The sequence below is a fragment of the Monodelphis domestica genome, chromosome 6 (genome assembly GCF_027887165.1).
Source record: "Monodelphis domestica isolate mMonDom1 chromosome 6, mMonDom1.pri, whole genome shotgun sequence".
Lineage (NCBI taxonomy): Eukaryota > Metazoa > Chordata > Mammalia > Didelphimorphia > Didelphidae > Monodelphis > Monodelphis domestica.
This window is the reverse complement of record NC_077232.1, coordinates 18,277,710-18,305,474: the sequence shown is the minus strand read 5'-3', so window position 1 is coordinate 18,305,474 and position 27,765 is coordinate 18,277,710. Positions and strand designations below refer to the sequence as shown.

The window sequence follows — 27,765 nt, the reverse complement described above, 5'->3', positions numbered from 1 at the left end:
AGTATTATCCATTTCATTGTCTAAGAATGTCAACTACTAGACAGTGTCGATATCGTTAGTGAAAAGAATTTTTCCCCTAGGCCTTCAGTAAAAGTGACTACAGAGAAAAAAAGGAGATATAGAACTTGGAGAAAGAGTTTCAAGATTACTTCTCCATGAAAATTACTCCCCTCAATGATGGCTTCAGAGAATGTGTTGGAAGGAGGGTGATGGTCTCAGTTTCCACTATTCCCAGGTTTAGCTGTCTTTCAGTGGCAATTATTTAGTTTAGTGACTGATGCTTATAGAGAGGGAGATAGTAGTCTCCCCATCTCCCCAGTATCACCCATCTCTCAGAGAGGTTGTGAGAATCAAATAAAATAATATTTATAAATCACTCAGCACAATGCCTTACACATAGTAGGTACTATATAAATAGTAGTAGTAATAGGAGTAGGAGGAGTAGGAATAGGAGTAGTAGTCCTCTTCTCATGAGATTTTTCAGTCATTTAGGAATGTTAGGCACAGGCTAGCTACTGAACTCTAGTTTATTGGCTGTCTCCATCTGATTCTTCCTTTGGATGTGGATACTGTTCTTTCTCATGAATCCCTTCAAATTGTTCTGGATCATTACATGCTCCTTGTAGAGAAGTTCATTATATTCTATTGTACCACAGTGTATCAGTCTCTGTGAATAATGTTCTCCTGCTTCTGCTCCTCTCACTCTGTATCAATTCCTGGAGATCATTCCAGTTCACATGGAATTCCTTCAGTGTATTATTCCTTTCAGCACAATAATATTCCATAACCAACAGATACCACAAATTGTTCAGCCATTCCCCAATTGAAGGGTATCCCCTCATTTTCCAATTTTTTGCTTCCACAAAGAGCATAGCTATGAATATTCTTGGACAAGTATTTTCCCTTATTATCTCTTTAGGGTATAAACTCAGCAGTGCTATGGCTGGATTAAAGGGCAGAGAGACTTTTAGCACCCTTTGGGCATAGTTCCAAATTGCCCTCCAGAATGGCTGGATCAATTCACAACTCCACCAGCAATGCATTAATGTCCCAATTTTGCCACATCCATTCCAATATTCATTAGTTTCCTTTGATTTCATGTTAGCCTATCTGCTGTGGGAGGTGGTACCTCAAAGTTGTTTTGATTTGCTTCTCTCTGATTATAAGAGATTTAGAACACTTTTTCATGTGCTTATTAATAGTTTTGTTTTCTTTATCTGAAAACTACCTATTCCTGTCCCTTGTCCATTTATCAGTTGGGTAAAAGCTTGATTTTTTGTACAATTGATTTAGCTTTTTATAAATTTAAGTAATTAGACCTTTGTCAAAGGTTTTTGTTATGAAGAATTTTTACACTTTGTTGCTTCCCTTCTTATTTTAGTTGAATTGAATTTGTTTGTACAAATTTTTTTTAATTTAATGTAATCAAAATCGTTTATTTTACATTTTCTGATTTTTTTCTAACTCTTGCTTGGTCTTAAAATTTTCCTTTTCCCAAAGATATGACAAGTATACTATTCTGTTTTTACCTAATTCACTTACAGTTTCCTTCTTTATATTCAATTCATTTACTCATTCTGAATTTTTCTTGATGTAGGGTATGAGATGTTGATGTAAACCCAATCTCTCCCATATTGTCTTCCAATTTTCCCAGAAGTTTTTGTCAAATGGAGGATTTTTGTCCCAAAAGCTGGCATCTTTGTGTTTATCATAGATAATCTTGCTGAGGTCACTTACTCTATGTTTATTCTTCTGATCCTCCATTCTGTCTCTTAGCCAGTACCATATTGTTTTTTGTTTGTTTGTTTGTTTGTTTTTATTTAAAACCCTTACAATCTGTCTTGGAGCCCTGGCTCCAAGGCAGAATAGTGGTAAGGGCTAAGCAATGAGGGTCAAGTGACTTGCCCAGGGTCACACAACTGGGAAGTATCTGAGGCCAGATTTGAACCTAGGACCTCCCATCTCTAGCCCTAGCTCTCAATCCACTGAGCTACCCAGATGCCCCCTATAGTATAGTTTGAGATCTTGATCTCCTTCTGATTCTAATAGTTGGTGGCATTCAAGATGGTAATTATAGTGATTTGACCCACCTGCTCTCTACTACCTTCTATCTCTTCCTTAGGTGGCTTTGTTGCCTCAATTAGATTGACTTATCTGTCCTAATAATAGCAGCTGGTCAGAAGTTTGTTTTGATGATGGTAATAGGGAGATTAAGCACCTTCTCCATAGGAAAATGTGCCTGGATAATGATTTCAGAAGTTGGCATGTTTTTCTGGGAAGTATGCCTTGAAGAAAGTATTGTTCCAATCCAATATATTGTGCAACACCTAATGAGAAAGGCTTATTGGAGGAAATGGATAAAAGCATTAGAAGACAAGAAACTGTGGATGTATTGCCATCTGAACCTATAGAGAAACAGTTCTCCAACCATGAGGATATCAAAGTAATTCTTTAATTGAAAAATAATAGAATCTAACTTGAAAAACCTGAGAAAGATCACACTTCTATAAATTATAATGAAATTATCAGCATTCCAACCCTAGGTTAAACATCTTCATTATTATAGGATACACATTTTTTTGTTATCCAAAAAATTTTAACTCACTGGTGTTTACTCTGATTGTAGAATCTATGACTGATTTCATGCCTAAGATATTTATTAGGACTCTTAACAATGATGCTTCAGAAAATTAGATGTGAATGAAATATAAGCAGGTAGGATTTGGAAATAATGTGTCCCTTCCTCTCTAGTATCTGTTGCCAATCATATCCATGTAAATCTTGAAATTTCTCAGACTTGTGAATGTTAAAAATTTCCACATTAAGGAATCCTCCATTGGAACAAATTCCCTACTGGAAACATTCCCCATTTTGATGTGAGAACTCTCCAGGATCAGAAATGGGAGGATCTCTACTCTACCCGTACTTAAGACTGCTTTAGGGGAGAAAACTCCTTGCTATGGGAGGACCTCTACTCCACCCATACTTGAGACTGCTTTAGGGGAGAAAACTCCTTGCTAAACAATAAAAGTACTTGGATCCATGCTTATAATAAGACAAGGAGTTCTTTGAGCCATGCCTGTTTTTTAGAATTGATACAATGGGATGCTAGGTACCTATAAAGGTTGGACAGGTTTTCTCTTAATGAGATTAGTCGACTCAGCTGTGTTTTCTCTGGTTCAGACTTACTGAGGAGATTTGTCGACTTAGCAGGAATTCAGATGGGCAGTCCTTTGGAAAATGTCTACAGTGATTGGTAGATGTAAGGACTTAGGGGAGGTGACATAGGAGAAAAACCCCTATATACGAAAAAGCAGAATCTCTTGAGGAAGAAATCCTTTTGGAGGATCTCTGATGAGGATTGCTTGGGAAGAATCTCTTGAGAGAGGCTCTGGAGAAGGGAAGCTCTTGGAAGACAATCTCTAAGGAGGTCTCGCTGGATCTCCTCTGAGGGGACTCTGTCCCTCTGGAAGCTCTGGAGAGAGGCCCTTTGGAATAGTCTCTGGCTGGAAGGCTCTTTGAGAAGGACTCTGGTTGGAATTCTCTCTGGTGAAGTCAGCTGAGATGGAGCTGGCCTGCTGTCACTAGAATCCTTGCTTAGACAGATCTTATGGTGAGTGATAACTGACTGGTTTCTCTCTTAAGGCTTAGGCCTGGGTTGGCCAGGCCTGCCCTGGGCCAACCTATTCTTTTCTCATTAATTCCTTTTCTCTCTCCTTCTCCTTTTCTTTAATTCCTCATTGTATTATTAATTAAATTCTCTATAAAACCCAGTTGCCTTGGGCATATTCATAATTTGGGAATATATTCCCTGGCGACCACCTTATATTTGATTTAAAAACCAAGACACTGTAGTGAAATATATTTTCTGTGGTCAAATTTACTCACCCTCTCTTATATCTATCACAGTTTATACCCTTAACTCTTTTAAATACTACAGTTTACAACCACAACAATTTTAAATCTCACAGTTACAGTTTATGGCTCCCACTCTTTTAACTGTTACAGTTTAAGGCCTTCAACTTATTTTAAATCTTATATCCATAAGTGGAAATCTAGGCTGAAAATAGAGTATAATTATGAATATCAATATATATGTATGTGTACATATCTTTTATAGATGTATATGTGTATATTTTTATCTGTAGTTGTACATATACATACAAACATATATGTATTTGTGTTTATATATGCATATATATTACAGATGTAAAAAGTGAACTTTGCTCTTAAGAAACTCTTTTGAGTTTGAAAGCCTAGGAAAAAAATAGAGATTCATGAAGGACAACTTCTCTATAGTAAACTTTTCATTTTCTTTGGATCTTTATTGCCTTCATTGAAAGTCAATTCTATGAAAACTTCACCTTTAGTTTATATACAATTTATATTTTGGTTCTACCAAATGTGGATAATCAGGCCCTTGGACTCCATTGTAAGCACTCCATGTATCTAAAATATGTGATAAAGGATGATAGTCTTGATCTTTCTCCATATAAAATGTAGAAAATGGATTCACTAACCCAAATAGAGAGAACCCAGAAAGATATTTATAGTAGCCCACAAACCCACAAATTATCTCTCATCTGTTATTTCTTTATTATTTTTTTAATAAAAAAAACTTTTCATGGTACCACAGAGGCTCTTATTGGCAGATTCTGGAGTATCTCTCAAAAAAGAATCTCCATTTGTAGTCTAAATATGTCAGCTTATCCAAATTACTAAGAGTTCTCTCTGAGGGAAGGATTCACTAGTGCAGAGGATACCTAACTAGATATTGTGAAAAAGCTTTATGAATTAAGTACAATTGAGGCATGGGAATGGGAGGTCAGATCCTACCATATTTATTAGGTGGAGTACACAGTTCAAGTATGAGAACCAGAAGCATGGAATCTCATTCTTCTTCCCCCTTTTCTCAGAACTTGAGCTTTGTTTCAGAAAATCCCAGCAATTGAAAGTGATGACAAGGCCAGTTTATAACCACAGAATCCTGAGAGGCTCATGTTATAATCGGAACAAGATGGGACTTGGAGAGAAGAGACCAAAGATCTATTTCCACCTCCATCATAAATAAACTGTGTGACCTGAGGAAAGTCACTCAGCTCTGTTGGTGGAGTTGAACTGGATGAGAAACTGTGTGGAGATGCTTACTCAAACTTACTTCAATATGCCGGGTGCAGGGAGGGCTGGGAGTCAGCTACTAAGGTCTGAACTTCCTGGGATGTGCATCCTCATCTATACTCCTGCCATTTTCTGCCCTTCCACTGCTTCTACTGCTGCTATTTACCCTAACAAAAAGACACACATAGGCACACACCAGGCATACACCAGGCACACAGAATCTTCTTCCAATATTATAATCAGATCACCACTATTACAGTTCCACTCATTAAATCTGTGACTTACCAGAACAATTCATTCTCTGGCCATCATACTTCTGAAAGTGTTGTCTCTGCAGTCAACCACACTAAAAGAGTCCTTTGAAACTTCTGAAGCACTTTACATATGCCATCTTATTGGATCCAACAACAACCCTAATAATAGGTGCTAGCGTTCAAATTTTACAGATGAGAAAATGGAGGCTGGAGTAGTTTAAGTGACTTGGCTAGGGTTACACAGCCAGTTAATTACTATTCCAGCATTCAGACTTGGCCTTCTTGACTTCACTTCCAGATCTCTCTCCTCTATCCAACCAAAATGTTTATTGCATCATAAAACCTTTGAATTTAAAGATGTCTTGATTTTGTATTTGTTCTTTTATTGCTAAGCATCATGTTTGGCACATTTTAAATATATAAGAAATATATTTTTATTCATTTATTTCTTATGAAGCAAACATGGTAAGGAAAAGGAAATCAGAGAACAAAAAATATTGATTCTGCCCTTTATTAGGATTTCAAATAGTTAACACTAAAAATTAAGTTGGCGTAGTCAGATCATTTTGGAAGGAATATTTAAATATATTCCTGAATCTCCTTATCATTTCATATTCCATTTCAAACACATAGAGAGAGTGGTAGTGTTGTATTTTTTCAAACGTTTTTATGACCAATATTCATGATGGCAAATGAGGATTTAGAGAGATGAAGCAAAAGGCACAAATTTTATATTTGAAATCTTGAGGGGGATAGAATGAGAGAATCACAGAATTTTAGAAAGTCAGGGATCACTGGGAAGTCATCAAATCTAATTCATACCTAATCAGGAATATTCTTTAGAACACACCCAATAAATGAATACCATACTTGAAGGCCTACAGTGAAGATAAATTCTTCAAAACAGATTGCCAATTTGGAATAGCACCATTTGTTAGGAAACATTTTCTTTGCATCAAACCAAATGATGCTGAACATTCCAGCCACTGATCCTTGTTCAGCCTTCTAGGGACAGCAGAATTTGTCTGATCCTTCTTCCACAAGGGACAGTATTCCAATACTTCACCCATCCATACTTACAATTTCATACTCCAGGATGACTATAGTCACTTCCTTATCTGTTAATCCTATGGAGAAATCATTCTCTAATAAAACTCCTTTGTGTATATTTCAAGTATCAATGGCCTTCCAAAAACATGACAGCCAAGACTAAATAAAATACTCAGAGGCACTGTGAAAGGGGAAAGTCAGGAAGATCTGAGCTCAAATCCAAGCTTATATATTTACTAGCTGTGTAACCCTGGACACTTTACTTAACCCCTCTTTTTCTTAGGTTCTCATCTACAAAATGAGGATGCACTGGAAAAGGAAATGGAAACTGTTTCAGCATCTTTGCCAAGGAAACCCCATGGACATTGTTTATGGGACCATATAGAGTCAGATACAAAGAAACTGAACAACAATAACTGAAAAGGACAGAAGATAACAGCAATACCATCATTTCCCTCATTTGAGGCAAAAGGTTTCTCAATGTTGTCCTGTATGGAATTAGCATTTTTGCATCAGAGACATATTTTTGACTGATATTATACTAGTAGCCCACTAATACATACTGAACTTTTTCTGATGAACCATGACTTCTTTATACTGAAGTCGTACTAGTTCATTTAAGTTCCTAAAATTCATTCTCCCAATGGAGAAGGCATAGAATTTACACGGGGAAAGGAATGTCAAAAACCAACCACAGATCGTCCTCTCAATTATCATCTGTGAAATCTAAGATTGCTTTCAACTCAAAATAAAACCATAACACAGTGTTATGCTTCCCCTTAGGACTCCTGGTTTCACATAGACCATGTTTGACCCCAGAAAATTACCTGCAAAAACCATTGCTCTCTCTATCCTATTAGCCCATTACTCCCATTGTTCTTCCTAAAAAATCAATTTATATGTTGATAGTATAGCATGTTCCTCAGTTTTTTTCCCATTATTGGCAAGATTTTACCAATTAATTGATGTTACCAAATACTGGACAGTATTTATTTCATCCCACAGAAAAATAAAAATAGGTTTAATTTTTTTCACAAGAACCTCTTAATATACAAAAACACATGAAGCATCCAAGGAATGTACTAGATTGTTTGCAGTTGATACTGAGGTTGTCTTTAGGACACTATGATGACTTCACTGTGAAATTCTTCTCCCCCATAGGATCATTCAAAGTTCCTTCCAGACTTTCAGGACCTCTCTATGATTTCTATTTTGTTCTAGTTACTCATTCTGCAAGGGTGTGTTGGGGCCAGTTCCAACTAGCTCACAAAGAGATCATTAAATTTTGATTGTGAGTAATTTTTCCATTGAAATAAGTAAATGTTACAAATTATGACTTACTTTATTCTTTTGTTGATGATCCAAACATCACAAAGTATTGGATAAAATGGCAATGACAGCTAAATTTTAAAGGATGTCATCTATTTATCTTTATTTTTTCCAAAGCCCTGGTTCTTGAGAATATAGCTGAATATCTCCAGTTTATGGGCTGCTGAATAAGTAATGCCTTTACCAGCAATACTATTCTTTCCAAGCAATTTAATGGTTTTGCTCTCCAAGTACTACATTATTAAAAATTATATAGCATATCTTCATTTTTAGAAGAATAAGAGCTAGAATTGCCATATCACACTATGTGTTTGTGTGTACTTATATCATTCATTCCAATATAACAACCTTAGAAATTAGGGCATACTATTAAGGTCATTTATATATAAGGAAACTGAGGCTGAGATTTTAAGTGACTTGCTTAATGTTATACAATATGAAAATGTTGAAGACAAACATAAACTCTGGTCTCTCCTGACTCCAAGTTTAGGACACTTTTTATTATTTGTTGTTGCATCTGAAAGGTTTGTTTTTTTACATTTTTATGTGTATAAAAAAGAAACCCTGTCTCGGGAGCTGGATCACAAAGGGAAAGCATGCACTGGATTTTCTCTTTAAGGAAAAGAATGTTCTAATTTAAACCATCGTCCCCTCATAGCTTTCCTAAAGGCATTCTTGACCTCTTTGTTCCTCAAGCTATAGACCAGAGGGTTCAACATGGGAATGACCATGCTGTAGAACACTGATGCCATTTTGTCTGAATCCATTGAATGGCTTGAACTGGGTCGAAAGTACATGAAGATGATTGTCCCATAAAATATGGACACTGCTGTGAGATGGGAAGCACAGGTGGAGAAAGCTTTCTGGCGGCCTTCAACAGAATGGATTTTCAGAATGGTGATGAAGATTAACAAATAAGAGGTAGAAATGACAATAAATGGGAAAATAGCAGTTAATGGTCCAAAGATAAGGATTACTGACTCGGTGATGTGAATATCTGAGCAAGAGAGAGGGAGGAGAGCAGGAAGATCACAGAAAAAGTGATGAACCACATTGGACCTACAGAAAGAAAGACTAAAAGTGTTTCCTATAATTATACAAGAGGCCAGAAAACCACAGATGTGAGACCCACTGGCCAGATACGCACATACTGCTGAAGTCATGGTAGTGGTATAATGTAGTGGCTTACACACAGCTGCATGGCGATCATAGGCCATGGAGGCTAAGAGGAAAATTTCAGTAGCAGCAAAGGCTGCAGCAAAGAACAACTGGGTAGCACATCCATTATAGGAGATGACCTTGTTCCCTGTGAGAAGCCCACTTATTACCTTTGGAGTAACAGCAGAGGAGTAGCCAAAATCCACCAGAGAGAGGTTACTGAGGAAAAAGTACATGGGAGTATGAAGGCAGGGATCCAGGGAGATTAGAGCTATTATCCCCAGGTTCCCTACCAGGGTGATGAGGTAGATGAGGGTGATCATTATGAAGAGAGGAATCTGAAGCTCTGGGGCATCTGTTAATCCTACGAGGATGAACTCATTCACTTCAGATCTGTTCTCCATAGATGTCATCTAAGAGTGATGATATTCTCCTGCAATAAAAGAGTAAATATCAAAAAAAAATCAACTGTGCATAATTAATGACTCCAAGACATAAAACATGGTCACAAAGAGATCTTACATGAGGACTAGAAATAAGGAACTAAGGGCCCAAGAGTCCAAGAGTACCTAGGTCCTTGTAATTGCAATTATTTTAGGATTTCAAAATTCATTGATTCAGTTTCTTACAAAGAGACTCCTGCATGTGTTAATCCCCACTTTTTTTCAATCTACCACAAATCTTAACAATCCCTCAAAATGGCATTTCTCCTTTCTGGAATGGGAAGTGCCTTATTCTTTGGCAGAAGGAGGACACAACCGGGAACATTTTGTCCTTTCATTCACTAATTTTTAATTTAGCTTTCTTCAAATCCCACCTCACAAAGACCTTCTTGTTCCATCTCAATTCCAATGCCTTCCTCCTTTTTGTTATTTCATATTTATCTTGGATATTGCTTGTTTGTTACATAGACTAGAAATTGTGAGCTCCTTGAGAACAGGGATAGAGTACTTCCTTTATTTGCATTCTCAGAGATTGGCATGGTGCTGGTCATGGAGTAAGTACTTAATAAATGTTTATTGACTCACTAAATGACCGGTGGTAACTCTTCCTCTCCAAACTAAGTTAAAGTGACCTTTGGGCTTCAGATAAATACATGATCCATCCACAGACCCCATCATAAGCCTTTAGAACTTGGAAAGAAATGCCACGGTTGTGTTTCACTCATTCAGTCTTAAGAGAACTTAGTATCATCTCCATCCCCATGAGACATTAGAAGAACATTTTCATAGAAGTTCTAAGTAGGCTGCCACATGCTTTCTAGAATAAGTGGAATCCCATAAAATTAGAGAAAACAGAATCAGGGAATCTCAAATCAGGACAATTCACTAGAGGTCCTCTACCTCTGGGTACATCTGACCAGAAATCACCTCTACAAAAATTGCCACAAAACATGTCAAATTAGAAAAGAAGATCTAGTTCTAGTAGTCGATTGAGATTCCCAAGAAATTACACTTTACAAGTTAAATGACCTAGAATTATTAATATATAAAAAACAGTCTTGCTGCCCAGGTAATATTTAAACTTGAAGGATAGAACTCATAACTAGAATATGGTTCTGGACAGATTTGTCTCACATTTTAGTAAAATGGTATAAGTAATAGCAAGCCATTATAATTTTTCAAGGCAAGAGGAACATATAAGGAAATCCCTGGGAAATGTGTGGGAACCATGGTGGAAAGCATTTACACCATTATAAGCATAACAGTATATTGTTGTATATAGCATCAAATATTGGAAGAGGAAATGGATGTGGAATTTGGTAAACATCACAACATTTGTATGGCAGAATGATCTATTAGTGTTGGGGAACTTAAATTATCTGGGCAACTGTCAATATTTTCTTTCTTATTCTGTCTTTCATTCTGTTTCTCTCTATAACTCTGTCATTCTCTGTCTCTGTCTCATGGTTTGTGTTTTTCTCTGCATCTCAGCCTCTGTCTCCATCACTCTGTCTCCATTTTTTCTATATATTTATCTCTGTGTCTCTTTCTATTGCTCCATCTATTATATCTATACCTAGGTATCACTGTGATTTTCTCCTCAACAAATAGATTTTGAGGGGGCAGCAAGGTAGCTCTTTGGATAGAGAGTCAGACCTAGAAATGGGAGGTCCTAGGTTCAAATCTGGCCTCAGACTCTTTCCAGATGTGTGACCCTGGGCAAGTCACTTAACCTCCATTGCCTAGCCCTTACCACTCTTCTGCCTTGGAACCAATGTACAGTATTGGTTCCAAAACAGAAGGTAAGGGTTTAAAAAAATAGATTTTGACTTCTTAGTGAAAATAATATTTTGTTCCATCTAAAGTTCTAAAGAACCAATAAGAGGAAATTCTATTTGGCATTTGATTCTCATAGAGGAAAAGGAATTGTTAGGAAGAATAAAAATAAATGGGACTATTAAAGGAGTACAGGAAAATAATTAAATTAATTAAGTCACTCAAAGTTTGAGGTCGATAAAGATAAGAAAACTAGAAATGACCAAACATGCATATAAGTCAATTCAGGCAATTCAGAGGATGTAAAAAACAGGATCCCATGAATTAAAGCTATAGGGAATTCAAATGGGACATGGTCAAAAGATCTAAAAAATGAGAATTTTAAGATAGTCATTGGGCAGACATAGAAATAAAAAAAATTGTAGAAAGGTAAAAAAAGGACTAGGAACTAAGGATGATTGCAAAAGCAGATCCTTATGTCACTATCAGAAATTTGTTTGGATTCAGGATGGTTTGGGGCAAGCACAGAAAGCTAAAGACTGCAGAAAGATTTTTTTTTCCCTCTTAGTTGGCAATTTAGGGAAAAAAGGGATAATCCAATAAGGAACTGGGATGATTCTCAAGGTTGATGAGAAAGGGACAATAAATGACAACAAAGGTAAAGCTGCTCAGTTTGTATTTTACTTCTATTTTCTTGTACAAGGAGTAAGATCTTTGGATTGAGAACAGAATAACCATGGCTAAAAGAAAATTGATACCAAAGACAGTGAGAGTTAGCACTTACATTAGCAGAGAGAAGGAAATAAGCATTTGTAAAGCATCTATTATGTGCCAAGCACTGGGCTTAGCATTTTATGCCTATCATCTCATTTGTTTCTCACAAAAACCCTGAGATTTGGGTGCTATTATTATCCCCATTTATACTTGAGGAAAGTAAAGCAAACCCAGGTTAATTGACCTTGCCCAGGGTCACAGAGTAAATGTATGAGGCTGGACTTGAAATCAGGACTTCCTGACTCCAGTCCCCATGGTCCATCCTCTATACTAGAACCGCCTCTTTAATGTCCACAGTGTCTGAAATACATTGCATCATGTGATCTAAGAAGAGCTTTGTGGCCCACATGGAAAACCAGAAAAGTACTCTGACTTTACACTGCTTACACAAGTCACTTGAGTCACTTGGCTTCAAATTACTTATCTGTAAAAAGAAGATGATAATAATTGTACTTATCTCACACAAGTGTTTGGTGTTCCATATGAGAAAATCAAGGGAAAGCTCTTTGCAAATGTTTAAGTCCTATATAAATGTAGGCTAATATCATTAAAGACTAGGAATACATCTCATCTAAACTTTGTTATCTACCTGTGCCCTCAAGAAGTAAATGGAGTTCTTTGTACATGGAATACCGTTGATCACCATTATTTAATTGTTCATTAGGACTCCACAGCCACCCATATCTCCCAGTGTTCCTTTAGTTCCTGAAGAATGTTGAGCTAGAGAAGCTGCAAGTAGTAGATGATAACTGGTGTTTAAAGAGCACTTAGATGCTAGAAAACAATTTACATACATGATCTCATTGGAACCCCAAGATAACACTATTAGATAAGTCCCACAAGGATAATTATGTACTTTTTATGCATATGAAAATGGAAGAAGTCAAGTAACTTACCCATATGGAAACATGGAGTAAGTTGCTGAAATAGAGAAGGTTTTTCTCCACATCTCCCTACTTCCAGTTTCAGAAAGGTTTCCACTATACCAAGTTGTTGTCTACACAGGCACTGCAGTCTTGTATTAGATAGTCTAGAATCTACCTGGCTTAATATGGGAGAAGATGGCCAGGACTCCAAAGAGGAGAGTTAGCCAAGAACTTCATATTCAAAGTTTGGCCTTCAAGTCTCAAGCTTATTGTGTCTCATCTTATTAGAGAAAATCTTCACTAGTCACTGGAATAGGGTTTAGAAGTTCCTAGTGGAAGGAAGTTCACTTTTGGCCAATGTGGACGCATGTTTGGCAGTAGAGTTAGTGATCCCTGTCTTTACCCTCTGTGCAGCTCAGTTTCAGGAAACACGAAGAAACTAAATGAATGAGTGATGATTCAGGGAATTTGACCTCCCAGATGGTACTATAGCACTTGTAGTCTATAATGGAATGCTTTAATCTCACAAACTAAAGCCAGGAATGAGGCAGGGACTTTATGCAGACATGGGAGCCCTACAGCTCTAGGGAAATGATGCTCCCTTGGAGACACTCACATCTCTGCTGCCAACTCATATGCAAAACAAGCCATTAAATTCTTCTCTGACCATGGGGACAAAACCATGAGTACACACAGAGACCATGTCCTCATGGGAATTTTGTCATTATTAGTTTGTGGTTAGAAAAGTGAGATAGAAAGGGGTCTGGAGAAAGCCATCAACTAAAACTGGGTTTGAATCCAGTTTCTACCACTTTCATAGTACATGATATTGGCCATGTCTTTGAATATCTGCAAGCCTCAGTTTGTTCATCTTTTAAATGAGTACAGTGTAAACTCAAGCCTAAATATGATCAAAAGGTTTTTGTGATGAACAAATGTGTTTCTAAACATGAAAGAGTGTTGGGGTAATAAAAAGATCTATCCAATGGGAGCTAGGGAAACATCACTGAACTTGGTGTTAGAATATCTGGAATAGAAATGGATGTCAATGTGAAACTTTAGGCAAGTCACTTAACTGAGATAATCCTTGATTTCTTCATTTGTAAAATGCAAATAAACATATTTGCATGCTCTAACTCAGAATTATGCTGAGGATAGCAGTTTATAATTGATAAATGATAGCCTTGAGGGATTGTGGTAAGAAGGTTGAGGGAAGCTGACAAATCCCCACTGGCTGACAAAGACACAGTTTGGGAGATGGGGACTGCAAGGCAGCCCCCTGAAAATGAGGCTTCCACTGATCCCCCTCTGTGACTTCTGTCTCTCTCCAACTTCTCTTACTAATGGACTTGTTATGATTATTGTTCTCTCCCCAATACAGGAGAAATAATATGAGAGCAAATACTTATAGGGTTAACACACATATGTCCCACTTTAATCTCCCTAGATTATTACCCTAAAAAGATTGCATTCACAGAATTAAAGCCTAAAGATCATTACCCATTAACCCTCCTCTCTCTCTCAAGCAGAGATACACTTCAAGGCCCCACACCCAAAACTGATCAAATGCCTGAGCACCATAATAAATCCTTCCTTACAGTTAACACATTCTGATGAATTTGTTGGTAGACAGAAACCAGGCAACATTGCCAGGCATTTTAAAGTAATACAAGAAAAGCAGAACTTGTAAGTTGAGGAAAATCCCAAATCTGATCTTCTTTAAGTTACCTTTTAACTCTGTACTTAGATAGGAAATGTTGTTATTCATCTCCTAAGTAATTGTGATTGATTGTGAAAGCTGATCAAAAGCACAATGATCCTCCCAGAAGGTCAGGGGATAGTAATAGTGGTAGTCTCTCGGTGACTGAGAATGACTATTATCTTTGTGCATTATCATCTATTGATGTACCCTCATGTGGCTTTGAAGTCCAAACTATAGGGTGGACAGGGTTAGGATAGATGAGTGTGCACAAAGATACTTGTGGGTGAAGGAGAGTTAAGTGGAAAAGCTGATGCACAGAGACAGTCCCACTCTCTTGGTGTTGGAAGCCTGGGTCCAGTGGCATGAAAAATCGTTACACCTGGAGACTTCCTCAGCTGCACTGGATGGCCATGTTGTCCTTTGTGCTCCAACATGCCCTAAGCACTCCACAGTGCTTTGCTGCGTCACCATCTCAGCTGTTGAACTTTCTTATTGGTTTCTTCCGTCTGTTCCGCCGAAGCAGTCTTCACATGCTGGGTGAGCAAAGCCCTGGTTCACCAGGGGTCGACGACCCGATGGCTACCCTCACAAGGTTTAGCCAGCCTGTCGTAGCCGTTGCCCGGGGTATGGCCGCTGCTGCATGCTAGCAGCTACTGGGAGTCACAAGTGAGAGCTGGGTGTCAGGTGGGGGTCAGAGGCTGGAGAGCTGCCCTAAGAGGGCACGACAAGCCCTCCATACCAGAGATACTACCCCTCCCTGAGCACCCCATATACCCCAGGTCAGGGGGTACTAACCTCTAAACTACCCTATCCATATCATTCATCTCCATCACAAATTTTCAGGTGCAGTAACATGGTAAATGTTCACAGAATCCTTTGTTGTAGTAACATCACAAGATTATTGATTAAGTGATTTGTTAATGTGGGACATATCCAATTAAATTTAGATCATGTATATAGAAAATGTATTGTATGCCAAAGAATTATGTACTCAGTAAACCTATATAATAAATGACCCTCCATGCCATGGCAGAACACTATGTGATGCCTGAACATGTGTGACTGAACACATAGAGATTCTCACCCCATTATTCGACTGAAATTACCACAACTGGACAGAGTGGACTTCTGACCTTCAGAGAGAGACCACTGGACGGCTTGCAAAAGATGGTGGAGTAGGATATCAGATTCCCTAATTCTCCAGATTCTCCCACAAACAATAAAAAATAAATCCATAGAATAAATGCAAAAAGCAGCAAAAACAGAAAAGAATTGGGAGTGAATCAGAGTAGCCAAGACAACTTAGGAGAAAGGTCTCTGAAATCCTTGGCCTCAATTTTACCTGATAGTACAAACACCTAGTAATCAACAAGTCACGAGAATTAGGGAAATAATGAACAGCTGTAGCTTGTCTACTTGACCTAGAACTTTAGGCAGTTGCAGATACTAATGGAGTCAACAGGCAGCAAGCTCTGGGGGGTAGATGTGTGGCCTGCAAACTCAGTTCAAGATGCCACTCACCCACAGTTGGAGGTTGACCACCAAACCAAAAAGGACTTCAGGGGCCCAGTTGCACTGATAAGAAAGACATGAGCTCTGTCCCAGTCTGGAGCTTCAGGAGAAGAAGAGTAAAGAATGAGCACATACTAGTGAGTATGATTGCTGAGGGTCTAAGGCTCTGCTAACTACTGTTACCCACAGAACAGTGGAGTCTCTGGCTGCCATCCCAGGGAGAAGACAAGCTGTCTGATTACAGTGGTAGAACTATAATGGGACAGGAGGACCTCTAGTTGCAGTATCTGAGGTCAATTACAAGCTGGGGTTTGAGCCAAGGGAAGTAAGGACTATATCTGGGCCAAAATTATAAAAATGGTAAGAAGTTAGTAGGGCCAAAAGGAAAAATAAACACAAAAATTTCCAAAATCAGGGGCATCAACTCCTGTATCATGAGAATAGTTAAACTCTAGAATAAAGCAAACAATTAAGGCTATTGGTTTGCTGCCAAAAAAACAATTGAAGGAGGAGAAAATAGAGTATCTAAATAAACCCATCAAAGAAAAAGAAATTGAATAGGCCATGAATGAACTTCCTCAGAAAAAAAAAATCAAGACCAGACAGATTTACAAGGGAATTTTGCCAAACATCTAACTATCAACTAATTCCAATATAGAATTAAACAAATATGGTGATGATATTTAAAGCAGTGATAGCAAAAACAATGAAGTAAAATTACAAACCAATTTCCAAAATGAATATGGATGCCAAAACTCTAAATAAAGTACTATCTAGGAGATAACATTGTCACCAAATAGGATTTATACCAGGAATGCAGGGATAGAGTAATATAAGAAAAACTATCAACATAACTGATTACAATATAACAAAAGTAATGAAAATAATATAGATTGACAAAATACAAGTCTCATTCCCATTAAAATTCTTGAAAGTATAGATGTAATTGGATTTTTTCTTAAAATATGAAGCATCTACCTAAAACCATTAACAAGTATTATAAGTAACATGGATAACCTAAAAGCCTTCCCAATAAAATCAAGAGTGAAACTAGGATGTCCATTACCACCAATATATTTAACAGTGTTAGGAAAGCTACTAATACCAATAAGAGAAGAAAAAGAAGTTGAAAGAATCAGAATAGGCAAAAAGGTCATTGAACTATCTCTTTCTGCAAATAATGTGATAGTGTATATGTGGAAAATTCTACAGATGTAACTAAAAAGTTAGTTGAAATCAATAATTTTAGTAAAGTAGCAAGATATAAAATAAATTCACCTGAATTATTATCATCTTTATATATTATTAACCAAGTCTACAAGAAGAGAGAAGAAATACTTCATTTAAAATATCCACAGATCAGATGAAATATCTAGAAGCATACCTTCCAAAATAAACCCAGGAAATATACAAACATTATTATAAAATATTTTTACACAAATAATCATATCTAAATAATTAGTGAAATATTTATTATTCATGAATAGGTATAGAGACAATATAAGTAAATGGCAATCCTATCTTAAGTAATCTATTTATTGTATGACATCCCAATCAAATTATGAAAAATTATGCCATTGATGTAGAAAAAATCATAATCTAATTAATTTGGAAGAACACAAGATCAAGAATATCAAAAGAATTAATGAAAAAATAAAGTCAAGTCTAGTAGTGTTGGATTTTAAACTATATTTTAAAGTAATAATTATTAAAAGTACCTGATGCTGGCTAAGGAATAGGAAGATAGATCAATGGGATAGAATAGACATACAAAAAACAGTAAAAGATTATAGTAATTTTGTATTTGACAAAGGTATAGATCAAGGATGTTTGGTAAAAAATTGCTGTGATAACTGGAAACTAGTTTGACAGAAACTAGGTATACACCAATATCTTACATCATTATCTAAGATAAGAGCAAAAGGGATATATGATCTAAATATAAACAAATTCATTTGAGTATAGAATCCTATATTGCCCTATTGAGAAGCAGGATGGAAAGAAGTCAAAGGGGGTAGAATAGAAGGGAGAGAAAGTAGGGATTGGTGATTTAAAGCAAAAGAATTTTGAGGAGAGATAATGAAAGGAGAAAAAGCAAGATCAAAAGGAGAAAATAAGATGGGGTTGGTAATGAGGAAGAAGTTGAGGTCTCTAAGGCCATCTTCTTGGTGACTATATACATATATATATATATGTGTGTGTGTGTGTGTATATATATATATATATATATATATATATATATATATATATCCTTTTGAAGACCCCAGAACATAATTTTACAAGCCAAGTGAAATAAATGAATGATGAAAAAGCATTTAGTAGATGCCTACTATATGCAGTGTTGAACCAAATGCTGGGAATACTTATGGAAAAGTAAAACATACACTTCCCTTAAGGGCTCTGATTCAGAGGACATTTCAAATGCAAGTATTATTTAAAGGATCAGACTCTGCTATGACAGAACAAATGGTAATATATCTTGATATCATTTGCATTGATATTATTTTCCATTTTTAATTTTATTAATTTGAAAAATCAATATCTAATCAGCAACAATTGGAAAGTGCCAAGAGCTAGAGTGGGAAAAAATACTTTCTTCCTAGATCATCTTGAGCATTAGTGACAAAGAGGGAAGATAGTGCAGAACTTGGAGAAACCATTACAAAATCACATCTTCTCAAGAGCTATGCCCTTGGATAATGGCTTCATGGAATGTAATGAAAGCAGGGTGGGTGGTTTCACAGTTTCCACTCTTCCTGGGACCCTTATGATAAAAGCAATTATCCAGTAATTGGTGCAAATGATATGGAAGATGGTAGTTGCTCTACTTCCCAGGTAACACCTACATCCCTGAGTTGTTACAAGAATCAAATGTGATCTTAAAAAGCACTTAGCACAATGCTTGGCATATATAGGTGCTCTATAAATATTAGTTATTATTTTTTTTTCATTAGCACTAATAGTAGGAGTAGCAATAGTAATAGGAGTAGGAGTAGTCCTCTTTTACACATGACTTCCTTCTCTAAATTATGAATGTTATGTCTAGTCTAGATATTGGACTCTAGTTTATCTTTCATTGTCATCACATTCTAAGATGTCATAGTATTCAAGGTGGTAATTTTGCTGGTTTGATCCAGCTATTACCTGTTGTGTCTTGCATAGGTGGCCTTGTGACTTCAACTAGGCTGCCTTTCTGCCTATATCAATAGGAGAAGCTGATCAGCAATTTGTTCTGATGTTGATTATAGGGGTGGTGGTACCTTCTCCACAGGCAGAGATTATACTTTTGGATAATAACTGCAGAAGCTGTCCTGGTGGCCTAGTGAATACTTCTTGAAGAAGATTTCCAATGCATTGGTTGTTGTTTAGCCATTTAAATTGTGTCCAATTCCACATAATGCCACTGGTATTTTCTTGACAAGGATACTGGAATGGCTTACAATTTCCTTCTCTTCATTTTACAGATAAGAAACTGAGGCAAACAGGATTGTGTGACTTGCCCAGGGTCACACAAATAGTGAGTTTATGAGGTCTTATTTGAACTCCTAAAGACTTTTCTGATTCCAAGCCTACTGCTCTATCTACCACTCCACCTAGTTTCTTCACCAATGGATTGTATAACTCCTAATATGGAAGGTTTATGAGAGGAAAAGTACAAAATGTTATAGGATAAGAAGGTGCAGATGTGTTTTCATCTATTTTTATACAGATAATACTCTCCAATAATGAGAATTTCAAAGTAATTTTTTTAAAGTAAGGAACCATAGAATAATGTGAAAAAGCTGAAAGGAGATAGGTTTTCTGAAAATTAAATTGAGCCAAAATATGTATGCCTCTGAAAATTCCAGCCAGTTCCCTCTTTTCTGCCTTGTGGATCAAACAGATACAAACAGATACACAAGAAACATCTTCCATTACTTCAACCACCCACAGTTAAATGTTCATCCTCCAAGATGAATACATTCAGTTCCTTAACTATTCCTCCTTTGGAATAGTCTCCAATAAGCCTCCCTTTTGCATGTTACAGGCATCAATATCCTTCCTAAAATGCAACACCCAGAACCAAATAAATACTCACATGTCCTCTGAAATGAGGCCCCTATGTGCTACCAATGGATAAAGCATCAAGGCTAGTCAGAAATGTTGGAATTAAAACCCAGCTTTAGATATTTGCTAGCTTTGTGACCCTAAGAAAGTCACTTAATCCTTATTTGCCTCAGTTCTTCATCTATAAAATAGATTTATATTATTTATATATTTTATATATTTATTATATTTATTATTTGCATATTATATGATATATACATTTATATTTAAATAAAATTTAGAATTAAACACAAATAAATGACTGAACAACAATAATAATTTTTCAAAAGGCAGATGAAAAGTAGCAATGCAATCACTTCCCTTATTTGAGGCAAACAATTTCTCAATGTGGTCATGTATGGCATTAATATTTTTAATTGCAAGTCATACTATTGACTGATATTATACTAATAGCCCAGTTATATCCACTGAGTATTTTCAGATGAACCATGCCTACTTTATAATAGTATAAAGTATATATGGGAACAAAAATTTTAAATCTCAGATGGAAAAGATATAGAGCCAAAGTAGGGGAAGGAAACACCAAAAACCTACTAGATATTTGGGCCTCCGTTACCTCATCTGTGAAATCTAAAAGTAATTTCAACTGGAAATCCAAGTATTCGCTCTTTCAAAGTCCTAAACTCCTCACCAAGACATGTGGACTGCCGAGGACCATGCTTAATCCTAGAAAATGAATTTCAAAAAAGATTGTTCTCTCTCTTGTTAGTTTCTTTTCCCTGAAGTGTTCTTGTTCCTGAAAAATCAATTTGAGCACTAAGTATAGCATGATCCTAGTTTCTCCCAATATGATCAAGTTAGGTCTCCAAATCCTTGAAAATAATTCAAGTTACCCAATACTGGAAAGTCTTTATTTCAACTCACAGAATAGTCATAAGATGTTTTTTTTTTTTAATTCACAGGAACTCCAATTCAGATACACAGAAAATAAAGCACCCAAAGAACCATTTAGCTTAAATAGAAGTGATATTGAGGTTGTCATCAGTAAACTATACTGACATCACAGTGAAATATCTCTCTCCCACAGTGCCATTTAAGGTTCTTTCCAGCCCATTAGGATGACTTTTTGGTTTTTACATTCCTTCCTAAAGTAATACTTCAGGGCTGTTGCTGGAGCCAGTTCTAACTAGCTCACAAAAAAGATAATTAAATTTGGGTGTGAGCATTTGGACCGGAGAAATGAGTAATTTCTACAGATAAGTGTTGAATTTACTTTTTTGTTGATATCTTCATTTCAGAAAGTAACAGATAAAATAATAATGTGGATTAAATTTCAAAGTATGTCATGTATACACTTTTTTCTGAAAAGCTAGTTTAGTGCTTACTGGATAAATAATGCCATTATCATCAGTTCTATTCTTTTTAAAGCAATCCAATTTAATGGCTTTGCTCTTCTGTTGTGTCTATGAATGTTTGTGTGTGGGAATACACTCTCCCACACACAAACATTCATAGACACTACATGGAAATTTTAGAAAGAGGAGATCAGCTACATAATTTTTAACAATGTACTACTTGAAGAGCAAAGCCATTTAATTGAATTGAATCATTCATTCCCCACAAAAATCTTTTAAGATAGGGGATATTACTAAGGCCCTTTAAAAATGAGAAAACTGCCATACCCATTGAACTACCAAAATACGTCTTCACTGATTTAGAAAAAACCATAACAAAGTTCATTTGGAAGAACAAAAGATCAAAGATATCCAGGGAAATCATGAAAAAAAAAATACAAAGGAAGGTGACCTTGCAGTCCCTGACCTTAAAATATATTACAAAGCAGCAGTCATCAAAACAATTTGGTACTGGCTAAGAGACAGAAAGGAGGATCAGTGGAACAGACTGGGGGCAAGCGACCTCAGCAAGACAGTATACGATAAACCCAAAGATCCCAGCTTTTGGGACAAAAATCCACTATTCGACAAAAACTGCTGGGAAAATTGGAAGACAGTGTGGGAGAGACTAGGAATAGATCAACACCTCATACCCTACACCGAGATAAATTCAAAATGGGTGAGTGACTTAAACATAAAGAAGGAAACCATAAGTAAATTGGGTAAACACAGAATAGTATACATGTCAGACCTTTGGGAGGGGAAAGGCTTTAAAACCAAGCAAGACATAGAAAGAATCACAAAATGTAAAATAAATATTTTTGACTACATCAAACTAAAAAGCTTTTGTACAAACAAAACCAATGTAACTAAAATCAGAAGGGAAACAACAAACTGGGAAAAAATCTTCATAGAAACCTCTGACAAAGGTTTAATTACTCATATTTATAAAGAGCTAAATCAATTGTACAAAAAATCAAGCCATTCTCCAATTGATAAATGGGCAAGGGATATGGATAGGCAGTTCTCAGATAAAGAAATCAAAACTATTAACAAGCACATGAAGAAGTGTTCTAAATCTCTTATAATCAGAGAGATGCAAATCAAAACAACTCTGAGGTATTACCTCACACCTAGCAGATTGGCTAACATAACAGCAAAGGAAAGTAATGAATGCTGGAGGGGATGTGGCAAAGTAGGGACATTAATTCATTGCTGGTGGAGTTGTGAACTGATCCAACCATTCTGGAGGGCAATTTGGAACTATGCCCAAAGGGCGACAAAAGAATATCTACCCTTTGATCCAGCCATAGCACTGCTGGGTCTGTACCCCAAAGAGATAATGGACAAAAAGACTTGTACAAAAATATTCATAGCTGCACTCTTTGTGGTGGCCAAAAACTGGAAAACAAGGGGATGCCCATCAATTGGGGAATGGCTGAGCAAATTGTGGTATATGTTGGTGATGGAATACTATTGTGCTAAAAGGAATAATAAAGTGGAGAAGTTCCATGGAGACTGGAACAACCTCCAGGAAGTGATGCAGAGCGAGAGGAGCAGAACCAGGAGAACATTGTACACAGAGACTAATACACTGTGGTATAATCGAACGTAATGGACGTCTCCATTAATGGTGGTGTAATGTCCCTGAACAATTTGCAGGGATCCAGGAGAAAAAAACACTATTCATAAGCAAAGGATAAACTATGGGAGTGGAAACACCGAGGAAAAGCAACTGCCAGAATACAGCGGTTGAGGGGACATGACAGAGGAGAGACTCTAAATGAACACTCTAATACAAATATTATCAACAAAGCAATGGGTTCAAATCAAGAAAACATGTAATGCCCAGTGGATTTACGCGTCGGCTATGGGGGGGGGGGAGGAAAAGAAAATGATCTATGTCTTTAATGAATAATGCTTGGAAATGATCAAATAAAACATATTTTAAAAAAATGAGAAAACTGAGACTGGGTCTTTAAGCTGCCTCAGGCTACAAAATGTGAAAATTTCTGAGAAAGAATTTAAATGCAGGTATCTCCTAACTCCAAGTCTTTCTACTTTCTACTACATGATGTTGTCTCTAAGAAATTATGGATTACATTTCTAAGTGCATAAAGAAAATAGCCTGACTTCAAGGATGGATCCCAAAGGGTTCTGGAGCAGATGGAATTTTCTCTTTAATTAAAAGAATTATCTAATTGAAGTCTTTTTCTCCCCATAGCTTTCCAAAAAGAGTTCTTGACTTCTTTGTTCCTCAGGCTGTAGACAAGAGGATTCAACATAGGGATAACCATGGTGTAGAATACTGACACCATTTTGTCTGAGTCCATTGAATGGCTTGAGCTGGGTTGGAAGTACATGAAGATGATGGTCCCATAAAATATGGACACTGCTGTGAGATGGGAACCACAGGTAGAGAAGGCTTTCTGTCGGCCTTCTGAAGAATGGATCTTCAGGATGGTGATGAAGATTAGCAAGTAAGATGTAAAAATGACAAGAAATGGGAAAAAAGCAGTGAATGACCCTAAGATAAAGAAAACTGACTCAATGAAGTGAATATCAGAGCAAGAGAGAATTAGGAGAGGGGGGATATCACAGAAAAAATGATGGACCACATTGGACCTGCAGAAGGAAAGGCTAAAGGTGTTTCCTATAACTATGGAGGAGGTCAGAAAGCCACAGATATAAGCCCCACTGGCCAGATATGCACATACTGTTGAAGTCATGGTAGTGGTATAATGTAGGGGCTTACACACAGCTGCATGGCGATCATAGGCCATGGAGGCTAAGAGGAAACTTTCTGTAGTAGCAAAGGCTCCAACAAAGAACAACTGGGTAGCACATCCATTATAAGAGATTCTCTTGTCCCCTGTGAGAAGCCCAGACATCACCTTTGGGGTAACAGTTGAGGAATAGCCAAAATCCACCAGAGACAGATTACTGAGGAAAAAGTACATGGGGGTGTGGAGGCAAGAATCCCAGCTGATCAGAGCTACTATCCCCAGGTTCCCTACCAGAGTGATGAAATAGATGAAGGTGAACATTATGAAGAGAGGAATCTGAAGCTCTGGGGCATCTGTTAATCCTACAAGGATGAACTCTTTCACTTCAGATCTGTTCTCCATAGGTATCATTTGGAAGAGGAGTCATTCACCTATTACAAAAGAAAAACCATAAAAATTCATGATTAACTACTCTCAGATACAACACAGAGCCAGAGGCACATCTTGCATGAGGGATGGAAAAAATGGATTAAGGGGCTAAGAGCACCTAGGTCGCTGTTATCTACTCCATGATTCCAAATGCACAGATCCAAATCACTGTTGGGAGACAGATCATCACCCTCTGCTTTCCAACTTTTTTCAAAATACAGGATACTTAATTCCAAAAGGAGTATAGCCCTCTTCAGGGCAAAGAAATACTTGTATATCTGGTGAAAATTAGCATAGTTTAAGAATTTATAGTTGTGAAGATTTGGAGAATACTCTTCCTTAAAAAACAATGTAACAAATTTAAGTATTAGGGAGATGATAACAAAGATAATAACAAATCTATATTATGTTTTAAAGAATGGAGAAGGGCATATGCCTCAGTTTTGAATTTAAGTTGAATTCAATCCCAGGTAAAACTTTAACCTGTTTTGAATCAAGAACACATGTGACACCCAGTGGAATCATGCGTCGGCTATGGGGGGTGGGGGGGAGGAAAAGAAAATGATCTTTGTCTTTAATGAATAATGCTTGGAAATGATCAAATAAAATATTATTTTAAAAAATCAAAATAAAATAAAATAAAATAAAATGTTGTACTTATAACTTAAAAAAAAAAAACTTTAACCTGTGCTTTGAAAGGGATAACAAGGGTACAGTGAGAAGAAGAGACAAGGGATGCTCAGAGTCAGTATGATTTCATGAAGAATAGGTCCTTACAGGTACTCTTTGCTTCCCTACTTTTAAAAGTTTGCTAAAATGGTAAATAAAATGCTGCATGTATAGCTTACCTCTAATTTTATAAAACTTTTGAAAAATCTTTCATTTTCGAGCTGTGGAAAAGATGTGCAATGAAGGCTAGATGATAGTAAAACTGGGTGGATAATGATTAGGTAATAATGACTATATCAAATAGAAAGGAGGTATATAATAAGTAGTCCATGGATATGGACTTGGCCTTGGAATGTTTATTAATTTTTATCAATGGCTTGAATAAAATCATAGTGCGTGAAATAAATTTGGAAATGACAGAATTGGAGGGAAGAAAGCTGAAATATTGGATAGCAGAATTAGAATTCAAAATTAATAGGATGGAACTTTAAGTTGAAGCTAATAAGAAGATATTGAAAAACAAAGGCTTACCTGCATTCAAACATGTATTTCAGAAGTGCCAATGTAGAAGACAAGATTTAAGAGTTTTAATAGACCAAAAATCAAATAAAACTCAGTAATGAGATAACATAGATAGTCTTGATGGTAATTTGGTAGTTTGGTAGTAGTCAAGGTTTGTTGACTCTTGATAACCCACAGTGAAGATCAGCCTTGCAGGCTACCCCCACAGGCCCAATGTGATTTTCTGACTCTTAGACCAGTTAAAAACTAAGACAGGCAGGCCCAGAGATGAAATTTCCTGGGTTCAAATCTGGACTCAGACACTTTCTAGATGTATGATCCTGGACAAGTCACTTAACCCCCATTGTCTAGCCCTTACTGCTCATCTGCCTTTGAACCAATACACAGTATTGATTCCAAGAGAAAAGATAAGGGTTTTAAAAAAAAAGACAAGGTTTTATTTGAATCTCAATAAACAGGATGGAAGGAATAGGAAATAGGATGCCCGAAATCTAAATTTTCTGACTAACCCAAACCCTTTTCTAAGGCCTCTGCAAAGGAGTAACTTTTGGTCTTCTAGCTGCCTAATTCACAACTCTGGCTGTCCAAGATTCTCCCCAACTATCTTACTATCTGACTAAAAATCCTCCCAGATAAGTTTGGTAAGGTATATAGTTCTTCAGATCATGTAGGTTGACCCTTTATCTCAGGGACCAACCCTGGCCAATTAGGCCCAAGATGGCTGAAGGCCTTCTGGTCTTTCTTCACTGGCTTGGCTGGACACAGAGCTTAGAGCAGGTGGAAACACTCTCTCAGGATACTGGAATCTTGAGTAGATGAAATAGTAGACAGGATTGTTCAAACTGGACACCAGGATGGGTAGCTTTGGCTCCACAGGGATAAGAAACCCAAACCCCCACTTCACTCACACAAATGGCAAGTAGCAAGAAGTTAGAGCTTCCACCTCCCCCCAGAAACAGGAAACCAAAAGCCCAGCATTCTCTTGTGTCCACTTTTATGATGTCCCAGATTCCAGAACTGAGACCATATTGTTCCACGGTGTGCAGCAAGGTCCCTCTTTGCAAACTCTCCTCTCTACTACGTGTTTGCAAACCATTTCCTTCCTTTCCTCATTACAGTAGCATGAAATGGTGAACAAGAAAATTAATTTGACAAAAGGGTGCCTTGAGAAACATAGCACCAGGGAATAGGGGAAGGGGAGTCCTCTGATATTTTTTTTTAAAAACCCTTACCTTCCATCTTGGAGTCAATATTGTGTATTGCCTCCAAGGCAGAAGAGTGGTAAGGGCTAGGCAATGGGGGGTCAAATGACTTGCCCAGGGTCACACAGCTGGGAAGTGTCTGAGGCCAGATTTGAACCCAGGACCTCCCATCTCTAGGCCTGACTCTCAATCCACTGAGCCACCCAGCTTCCCCAGTGCTCTGGTATTGTAGCAATAAGCAATTGCAGATTCCAAATTTTGGGAACAATATCAATAAGGTTAAGTCTTTCCAAAGAAATGAAACCAACATGCAGATGGGATTTGAAATCTTTTTCCATAGAAGGAACTGAAGGTGTTTTAACCTATAGAGGAGAAAATTTAGGTGATGGGGCAAGGGAGAATTGTATCTCCATTCTAGTATGTGAAAAAGTTTAGTTGCTAGGGGAAAGGCTAGACTGATGCTATTTGGTAACAATGAGAAGGACAAGGAACAATGAATGGAGAGTGCAAAGATAACAATCGAGGCATCATATAAGAAAAAAAGATGCCATGTCTTTGGACCCTCAGAAATTGTCTGTGAGCTATTTAAAAGTGAATTATGTCTCAGAAATTCCTGGGCTCCAAGTGGAGCAATTACTGAATCCACAGTGCAAAGAATTCTTTTGCAGGTATAAGTTTAATGATAGCAACTAGGTAACATTTATATGGTGCTTGAAGTTATGTGAAACATTTGGCAGATCCCACTTGATCCTTACAACAATCCAATGAGGTAGATGCTATGTCTATCTTCTTTT

General features: G+C 37.0%; 2 protein-coding genes across 2 annotated transcripts; both read right to left on the bottom strand.

Annotated features, from left to right (window-relative positions):
* Window positions 1-8,365: 8,365 nt before the first annotated feature.
* On the bottom strand, window positions 8,366-9,322 carry LOC100026829 (olfactory receptor 5B2-like). Its single transcript, XM_001377279.3, has one exon. The coding sequence runs from the start codon at window positions 9,320-9,322 to the stop codon at window positions 8,366-8,368; it is 957 nt and encodes a 318-aa protein (XP_001377316.3).
* A 14,281-nt stretch (window positions 9,323-23,603) lies between these two features.
* LOC100618487 (olfactory receptor 5B2-like) lies at window positions 23,604-24,560 on the bottom strand. Its single transcript, XM_056803670.1, has one exon. It carries the CDS (start codon window positions 24,558-24,560, stop codon window positions 23,604-23,606), a length of 957 nt encoding a protein of 318 aa, XP_056659648.1.
* Between the last annotated feature and the right edge of the window lie 3,205 nt (window positions 24,561-27,765).